The sequence below is a fragment of the Panthera onca genome, chromosome D1 (assembly GCF_046562875.1).
Source record: "Panthera onca isolate mPanOnc1 chromosome D1, mPanOnc1 haplotype 2, whole genome shotgun sequence".
In the NCBI taxonomy this organism is placed as follows: Eukaryota; Metazoa; Chordata; class Mammalia; order Carnivora; family Felidae; genus Panthera; species Panthera onca.
This window is the reverse complement of record NC_138348.1, coordinates 6,553,619-6,562,552: the sequence shown is the minus strand read 5'-3', so window position 1 is coordinate 6,562,552 and position 8,934 is coordinate 6,553,619. Positions and strand designations below refer to the sequence as shown.

Sequence of the window (8,934 nt, the reverse complement as noted above, 5' to 3'; positions counted from 1 at the left end):
GGGAGGGCACACATGATAGAAAGAGTAAAGGAAATAACTTTCAAACCCAACACACATAATCATTATGATGGGATTTGACTTCTTACTTTTTTTTCTCTTCCCTCATTTTCTTTGCTCTTGCTTTGGTCACTTTGGAGCCCCTCATTCTTCTTCAGGATCCTCTTTGAGAAGTTTTCTTTGCTCGCTCCAGCTTGCTTCTTCCTACACAACCTCCATTACCTATCCTTTGTCCTTCTGTAATTTTCCATTTTTCTCACTATGCATTCTTCTGTATCTCGTAAACCCAATCACACATCAAACGAAATCTTCTAGCCCATCCCAAATCCCTTTCTCAAACATTTCCCTACAAGTCACAGCTCTTCTCCAAGAAACCAATCTCCACTTTTCCTCTACTTATCAACACATTTTCAGATCTTTTCTTTCTCCTCAAAATGTTCCCATTTCCCTTTTTCTCACCCTTCTTTGTTTCCATTGGCCCTCGCCTCCACCTTCAACCCCAGAAGCTCTTCATTCCCGTGCTCTCCTTCCCTCTCTCGTGTTTACCTCTTCAGGGTCAATAATGCTCTGCTTGGCTCTAATTTCTCCTTTTTGACTTGCAACACTTCCTCTATCTGCTTCCCTTTCTTTCTTTAGCTTCAGTCCTTCATCTGCCTCATTCACCACTACCTTCACCTGTAACCTCTTTCTCTTCCACGGAAACAGATTCATCAGCAATATCATTCACCCCATCCAAGACATCCTCCTCAAGTCCCGCCTCCTTAGCCCCTTCGAGCTCATCATTCCCTTCCACTCTTTCAACAGGAATTTCCATCTCAGCACCAGTAACTTCTATCAACCTTTCAATACTCTCTTCATTTATGCTCCCCATTCCTGAATCCTCCAGCTTCCCTCCACTAGTCCCCAGCTTTTCTGCACTTGACTGCAGTTTATCTCCAGTGGATCTCAAATCCTCCCCACTAGTCCCCAGCTTTTCTGCACTTGACTGCAGTTTATCTCCAGTGGATCTCAAATCCTCCCCACTAGTCCCCAGCTTCTCTCCCCGGGATCCCTGGTTCTCTCCACTTGACCCCAGCTTCTCTCCAGTCAGACTCAGCTTTCTTCCACTCAGACTCAGCTTCTCTCCACTCAGACTCAGCTTCCCTCCACTCAGACTCAGCTTCCCTCCACGCAGACTCAGCCTCTCTCTACTTGACCTCAACTTCTCTCCACTGGACCTCAGCTCCTCCTCATTCTGCCCTAGTGTATGTCCCCTGGATCTCAAGTCCTCTCCGCTGGTCCGTACCCCAGTAACCTTCAACCTGTCTTTAAAACCAGACCCCATCCTAGACCCTGCTGTAGTGCCTGCACTTTCAGATTCAGCGCCTATTTTGCCTCCGATTTCTTGCTTTCCCCACATCTCCCTTGGGCTGTTTTTCCCCAAACCTGCCGAAGCCTGTAATGCACCTGCTACACTGGGCAGTAGCTTCACATCCATCCTTTCCTGACTCTGGCCTGACTTCTCTTTCAAGACCCTCTTTTCCACACCGTCCAGTCTCCAGTTCTCAGAGTCAAGCTTGGGGCCCCACATCCTAGGCTTTTGTGTATTTCTACCCAGGAGCTCCATTCTCTTCCCGATCACAATGAGCCCGTTCCAGGGCACCCACAATTTTTCTCGCTGAATCTGCGCCCCTCTGCTTCCTGGCTCCAGGTGCGACCGCCCGTGAAGCCGGGCCTGGCCTCGGGCCTTGCCGCGTCCCCTCACTGCTCTGCGCTGCTTACCCCGCACATCCCTCATACCCCAGAGCGAATAGTCTAACGGAACCCCTTTCTCCACAGACATTACCCCTCACCTTCGTCCCTGGCCCACCACCCACCCCTGCTCCCCATTCCCTCCCCCAACCCTCCCCCACCCTCCCACCCAGCCCTCCCCCACCCTCCCACCCTGCCACCCTACCACCCTTGCCCACTGGCCCGCCGCCTTGCCCACCGCCTGGAAGGCGCGCGACTGAGCTAGTGCGCACGCGCAGATCGCGCGAGGCGGTTGGCGCCGCGGCCCGGAGCTGCGGCGCGCGGCTCACTGCCAGCCTGGGGGCGGGGACTGACGTGGCACGAGGCTTCTGCAACCCCAGGACCCCCGACCCCGGCCCCCCAGCCGTCGCGGATTCCCGGCCCTCTCGGTCCCGCGCTGCCCCCTTAAAAGCTGGGGCCAAGCACAGGAACGACAGGCGTTGCAGCCAATGATGTCGCTCACGGTGAACCTGACACCCAATCAAAAGGCGCGGCTGCTAGGGGACGGGTGGGAAGCACGCCTGACTCCAGGTGACTCCGGGCAGGGAGGGGAACGTGTCTCCGTCAGCTGATCGAGTCCCGCGCAACCGGCGAGTTATCGGGGACGAAGCTGCGGGAGCGCGCGGACAGTGGCCAGCCGCGGAATAGTTGTGTGCTGCGGCCACGAAGGAGGGTGATGGAAGGGCGTCAAGAGGCTGGGAAGGAGAACAAGGTAAAGGAAAATGCAAATCCCCTCCCAACCTCCACCTCACTCCATGATACCCAATGATGCCCAATCAGGGAGTGGGGCGTGTGTGCGTGTGTTCGCGCGCACGCGTGAGCTAGAGGAGAGACCTGAGCAAGGGGGTGGGGCGCGTCTGTGGCACCTGCGTGGGGCCAAAGGAGGCAGGGTTTACCTTTGCCCTGCCAGGTGGAAAGGGACCGGCACTGCCACTCCTCTCCTCCCTCCCCAGGTTCTGGCTTACCGGGGAAGGAGAGGAAGGAGGGATGTTAGGGATTGAGAGGGGAATGGAGTACACTTCTTTGCCCAGGAAGGAATCTGGTTCAACACTAATGGCTTCACTTGTGTATTCGTGTTCCTATAACATAAGATCATGAATTCTTCACCCTTTCCTCCTGATTTCGTTCAACAAATAGTTGTTGAGCATCCTTGGGCTCACGGGGGTGCACACTTTTGAGAGTTGGAGGTATGTGCATGGAGGACAAGGATGGAGTAGCTGTGGTCCATCCTTGAAGTCCCCTCTCCCTCAAGCAGTTACCAAACAGTACAGGTTAGAACAGAGATACTAAGGCAGCAGGGGGGATACAGGAGACTTAGGGGCCCATTGTGCCACTGAGCCAGACTGTGTGTGTTGGGGGGATCGCAGTTGGACACAAAAGGAGCCTGCCCTGGGGATGTTGTCGAAGCCAGAAGGTGAGGAGTGGGGTTCAAGTGGAGTTCGTAGAGGTGAGAAGGCCTGAGAGAGAGAAAGTATAGAGGAGAAAATATGTGTTTCAGTGTTTATCTATGTTCGTATTCATGGTTAAATTAATTAATATGTGTAAGACGCTTAGATCAGTGCCTGGCATATAGGAAGCTCAAGTATAAGTGTTAGCTATTGTTATTGTTGTTGTTATAACTGTTATTATATGGGATGTGTACTGGGCTATCAAACTGATGGGTGCATCCTCAAACTTTGTAAGTGCCAGACTCTCTGAATGTCCTCTATTAGATCATGTCCTCTAGAGTAAGCATTGCCTTCTCTAAGATTCTCCTTTAAACAGAGACGAAAAGAATACTAAATGAAGATGTAAATAAAAATATAATAGAAGAGGGGCGCCTGGGTGGCTCAGTCGGTTAAGCGTCCGACTTCAGCTCAGGTCACGATCTCACGGTCCATGAGTTCGAGCCCCGCGTCGGACTCTGGGCTGATGGCTCAGAGCCTGGAGCCTGCTTCCAGTTCTGTGTCTCCCTCTCTCTCTGTCTCAAAAATAAATAAATGTTAAAAAAAAATTTAAAAAAAATATAATAGAAGATAAAATGAAATAATGCAAAAATACTTGACTAATCGAACAGAAGGCAAGAAAGAAAGGATAAAGGAACAAAAAATAGATGAGCCAAAAAAACAAAAAACAAAAAAACCCCACCCAAAAGGCAAGATAGCAAGTTAGTAGCCTATATCAGTAATTACAATAATTATGAATAGACCAAACACTCCATTAAAAACATATTCAGGGGGTGCCTGGCTGGCTTAATCGGTAGAGCATGTGACTCTTGATCTCGGGGTTGTGAGTTTGCACCCTACCTTGGGTGTAAGGTTACTTTATGTTTATTTATTTTTGAGAGAGAGAGAGCAGGGGAGGGGCAGAGAGAGAGAGGGAGATACAGGATCTGAAGCAGGTTCCAGGCTCTGAGCTGTCAGCACAGAGCGCAATGCAGGGCTTGAGCCCACGAACTGTGAGATCATGACCTGAGCCCAAGGTGGAAATTTGACCGACTGAGCCACGCAGGTGCTGTAGGTTACTTTAAAAAAAAATCAGAGGCACCTGGATGTCTCAGTGGGTTAAGCGCCTGACTTGATTTCAGCTCAGGTCATGATTTCAGTATTGTGGGATCAAGCCCCACATTGGGCTCTATGCTGACAGCGCAGAGCCTGCTTGGGATTCTCTCTCTCCCTCTCTCTTGCCCCTCCCCCCTTCTGTCTCTCTCTCAGCTCCCCCCTCCCACTCATGCTCTGTCTCTCTCTCTCTCCTTCAAAAATAAATAAACATTAAAATTAAAAAATTCAGATTGGATTTTTTTCAGATTGGATATTTTTTTATTCGTTTGTTTATTTATTTATTGGGGTGCCTAGATGGCTCAGTCAGTTAAGCAGCCAACTTCAGCCAAAGTCATGATCTCATGGTCCATGGGTTTGAGCCCCTCATCTGGCCCTGTGGCTGGAGCCTGCTTTGGATTCTGTATTTCCCTTTCTCTCTGTCCCTCCCCCACTCACATTCTGTCTGTCTCAAAATAACAAACATTTAAAATATTTATTTATTTATTTGTTTATTTATTTATTTATAGAGAGAGCATGAGTGGGGGAGCGGGAGAGAGAGAGACAGAGAGAGAGAGAGAATCCCAAGCAGGCTCCACATTCATTACAGAGCCCAATGCGGGGCTCGATCCCAAGACCCTGTGATCATAACCTGAGCTGAAATCAATAATCAGATGCTCAACTAACTGAGCTACCCAGCCACCCCAGACTGGACTTTTTAAAGACAACTATATTCAGTTAAAAAAGACATACTTTATAAGGATACAAAAAGAATGCTAACCAAAAGAATGCTGGCATGGCTATATTAATTTCAGACAAAGTAGATTCTAAGACAAAAAGTATTACTAGAAATAAAGAGGGACATTTTATAATGATTAAGGAGTCAAGTCAACAGGAAGATAAAACAGTCCTAAATTTATATGCAACTAATAACATCATTTCAAAATATGCAAAGTAAAAGATTATTGAATTAAGAGGAGAAATAGACAAACCCACAATTACAATTATAGGTTTAACACAACTCTCTCAAATGTTAGAACAAAAAAACAAAAAAAAAAATATGTAAGGATTTGAGGCTTTAAAATACCATGATTAATCTACTTGATCTAACTGGTTTATGTAGAGCTCTGTACCCAACAACTGCCGAAAACAATTCTTCTCAAGTGCACTTGAAACATTTACCAAAATACATTATACGTTTGGCTGTAAAGCAAGTATCAACAAGATTTGAAACATTGAAATCATACAGAATGAGATCTCTGTCCCAGTAGGATTAAAGAATCAAAAAGATTTCAAAATATTTGGAAAGTAAGCATCATGCTTCTAAATAATTCACAGGTCAAAGAAGAAATTATAATTAACATTAGTTTTTTAAAGAAATTGTCTTGAAAATATGATATATCAAAACTCATGAGATATAGCTAAAGCAGTATCCAGAGGGAAATTTATACCGCCAAATGCATATTTTAGAAAAGAATAAAGGTTGAAAAGTCAATGACCTAAATTTCAATCTCAAGAAACTAGAGAGAGAAGAGCAATTGAAACCCCAAGAAAGAAAAAGGAAGGAAATAATAAAGAGCAGAAATCAACTAATAGATGATAAATATACAAATATAGAAACTCAATAATGCCAAAAATAGTTTTTTGAAAATACTAATATAAACTGATACACTTCCAGGAGCGCCTGGGTGGGTCAGTCGGTTAAGTGTCCAATTCTTGGTTACGGCTCAAGTCACAATCTCATAGATTGTGAGTTCAAACCCCACCTCAGGCTCCACACTGACAGTGCAGAGCCTACTTGGGATTCTCTCTCTTTCCCTCTCTCTCTCTGCCCCTTCCCTCCTCATGCTCTCTCTCACACACACACAATAAATAAATAAACAAACTTTTTTAAAAATTTTTTAACGTTTATTTATTTTTGAGACAGAGAGAGACAGAGCATGAACAGGGGAGGGGCAGAGAGAGAGGGAGACACAGAATCTAAAACAGTCTCCAGGCTCTGAGCTGTCAGCACAGAGCCCGACGTGGGGCTCGAACTCACGGACCGTGAGATCATGACCTGAGCCGAAGTCGGACGCTTAACCAACCGAGCCACCCACGCGCCCCTAAACTTTTTTTTTTTTTAATGATAAACTTCTGGGGTGCCTGGGTGGCTCAGTCGGTTAAGCGTTTGACTCTTGATTTTGGTTCAGGTCATGATCTAATGGTTCATGAGATTCAAACGTGAGATAGAATCCCACAATCTCTCTCTCCCCCGTCTCTCTCTGTCTAAATAAATAAATAAATAAACTAAAAAAATTGATAAACTTGTAGCAAGACTAATAGAGACAGAGCAAGAGGGAGACTGAGAGGAAGGAACAGAGAAAATATTAATTACCAAAACCAGAGTGATAAAGTGCACATTGATAGAGATGTTTCAGACATTAAAAAGATAGTTAAGAGTTTTTAAGAACAACTTTATGCCAACAAATGAGAGAATTTAAATAAAATGGACAAACTACTTGAAAAGTGCAACTTACCAAACCTGAAACCAAAATTAGAAAGTCTGAATAGTCCCTGGGGTACCTGGGTGGCTTAGTCAGTTAAGCATCTGATTTTGGCTCAGGTCATGATCTCACTCATTCCTGAGTTTGAGCCCTGTGTTGGGCTCTGTGCTGACAGCTCAGAGCCTGGAGCCTGTTTCAGATTCTGTGTCCCTTCTTGCTCTCTGCCCCTCCTCCACTTGCATTCCTTCTCTCTCTCTCTCTCCCTCTCTCTCTCTCTCTCTCTCTCTCCTTCAAAAATAATAAACATTAAAATCTGAATAGTCCTATGTCTATTATAGGAAGTAAATCTATCATTTAAAAGTGTTCAAAAATACCTCTCTAAGCTCATATCATTTCACATATGAATTCTTTTGAAACATTAAAGAAAAACTAATACTATTCTTATATAAATTATTCCAAAAGCAGAAATAGAAGGCACAATTCCAACTTATTTTAGAAGAATAACATAACCTTGTTACAAAAACCTGTCAAGAGGAGGCGGGTGGTAGTGATGGTTGCACAACACTGTGAATATACTTAATACCAATAAACTGCTTAAAAATGGTCGAAATGAATCTTTTGTGTTATGTGTATTTTACCACGCACACACAAAAATACCTGTTGAAATCATTAAAAGAAAGGAAAAATATAGGTTGACATCTCTTGTGAACATAAATGGAAAAATCACAAAATATTATCAAGTTGAATAAGCAATATATAAAAACATAATACTTCATGATGAAGGCTTTATTCCAGGAATGCAGGGTGGCTTAATAATTGAAAATTAATCAGTGAAATTAAGCACATACACAGAATAACAGGAGAACCCATATGATATCTCAATAAAGGGAGGAAACATTGATAAAAATCAACACTCTTACCAAACTAGGCATAGAAGGGAGTCTCACTGATCTGATAGGGTATCTGAAAACGTCTTCAGGCTTACATTTTGAATGCATTCCCTCTGAGATCAGAAACAAGTCAAGGATTTCCTTTTTCACCATGTCACCACTTCTGCGTTGTACTAGAGGTTCTAGCAAGTGCAATAAGGCAAGAAAAAGAAAGAAAAGGTATAAAGGTTGGAAAGGAAAAACTAAAACTATCATTATTTTATATCGTAGGCTTGTATAGGGACGAAATCCAAAATAATCTACAAGCTATTAAAAGTAGTATGTAAATTTAGCAAGGTTTTTGGACACAAAGTATATAAAAATCAATTGTGTCTTTCTACATACTAGCAACAAATAATTAGGAAATGAAATTTTTAAAAATCGCATTTAAAATAGCAACAATAATAAAAAATCATGGGGCACCTGGGTGGATCAGTCAGTTAAGCCTCCAACTTTGGCTCAGGTCATGATCTCACGGTTCGTGAGTTCAAGTCCCGTGTTGGGCTCTGTGCTGACAGCTCAGAGCCTGGAACCTGCCTCAGATCCTGTGTCTCCTTCTCTCTGCCCCTCCCCTGCTCATGCTCTGTGTTACTGTCTCTCAAAAACAAATAACTATTTTAAAATGTAAAAAAATAATAAATCATAAAATACCTAGGAATGAATCTAACCAAAGATGTGCAAAACCTTTACAGAGAACACTCCAAAACATTACTGAGAAAAATTAAAGAAGACCTAAATAATTGGAAGGCTATTTCATGTTGATGGATTGGAAGAATCAACATTGCAAAAATGTATATCCTTCCCAAATTGATCTATAGATTCAATTTAATCTCGATCAAAATCCCAGCAGGTTTTTTGGGTGGAAATTAACAAAGCTGGTTCTACAATTTATACATAAATGCAAAGACCTATAATAGCCAAAATGATTTAGAAAATGAACAAAGTAAATTCTGTTTGATTTCAAATTTGTCTGTCAATTACAATCATCAAGGCAGTATGATATCAGAAGTACAGACATGTAGAGTACAGAACTGATAACATTTATGAAGTCCATTTATTTTCTACCAAGATGTGCACCAAAGCAAATCAATCAAAAGATAGTCTTTTTAGGCCGCCTGACTGGCACAATCAGAAGAGCATGCAGCTCTTGATCTCAAGGTCATGAGTCCAAGCCCCATGTTGGGTGTAGAGATTACTTAAATAAACTTAAAAAAATAGTCTTTTTTAATTTTTTTT

General features: G+C 43.5%; 1 protein-coding gene across 2 annotated transcripts in view; it reads left to right on the top strand.

The window, feature by feature from the left end:
- Positions 1 to 1,989: 1,989 nt before the first annotated feature.
- SNX32 (sorting nexin 32) overlaps positions 1,990 to 8,934 on the top strand; it is a 13,753-nt gene continuing 6,808 nt past the window's right edge. The window contains exon 1 of one of the 2 annotated variants that reach the window (XM_078433695.2): positions 1,990 to 2,479. In XM_078433695.2, coding sequence (XP_078289821.1) covers positions 2,444 to 2,479 — 36 coding nt within the window. In that variant the 5' untranslated portion in view covers positions 1,990 to 2,443. The remainder of the gene's footprint in view (positions 2,480 to 8,934) is intronic. The other variant, XM_060607269.3, reaches the window with a different exon arrangement.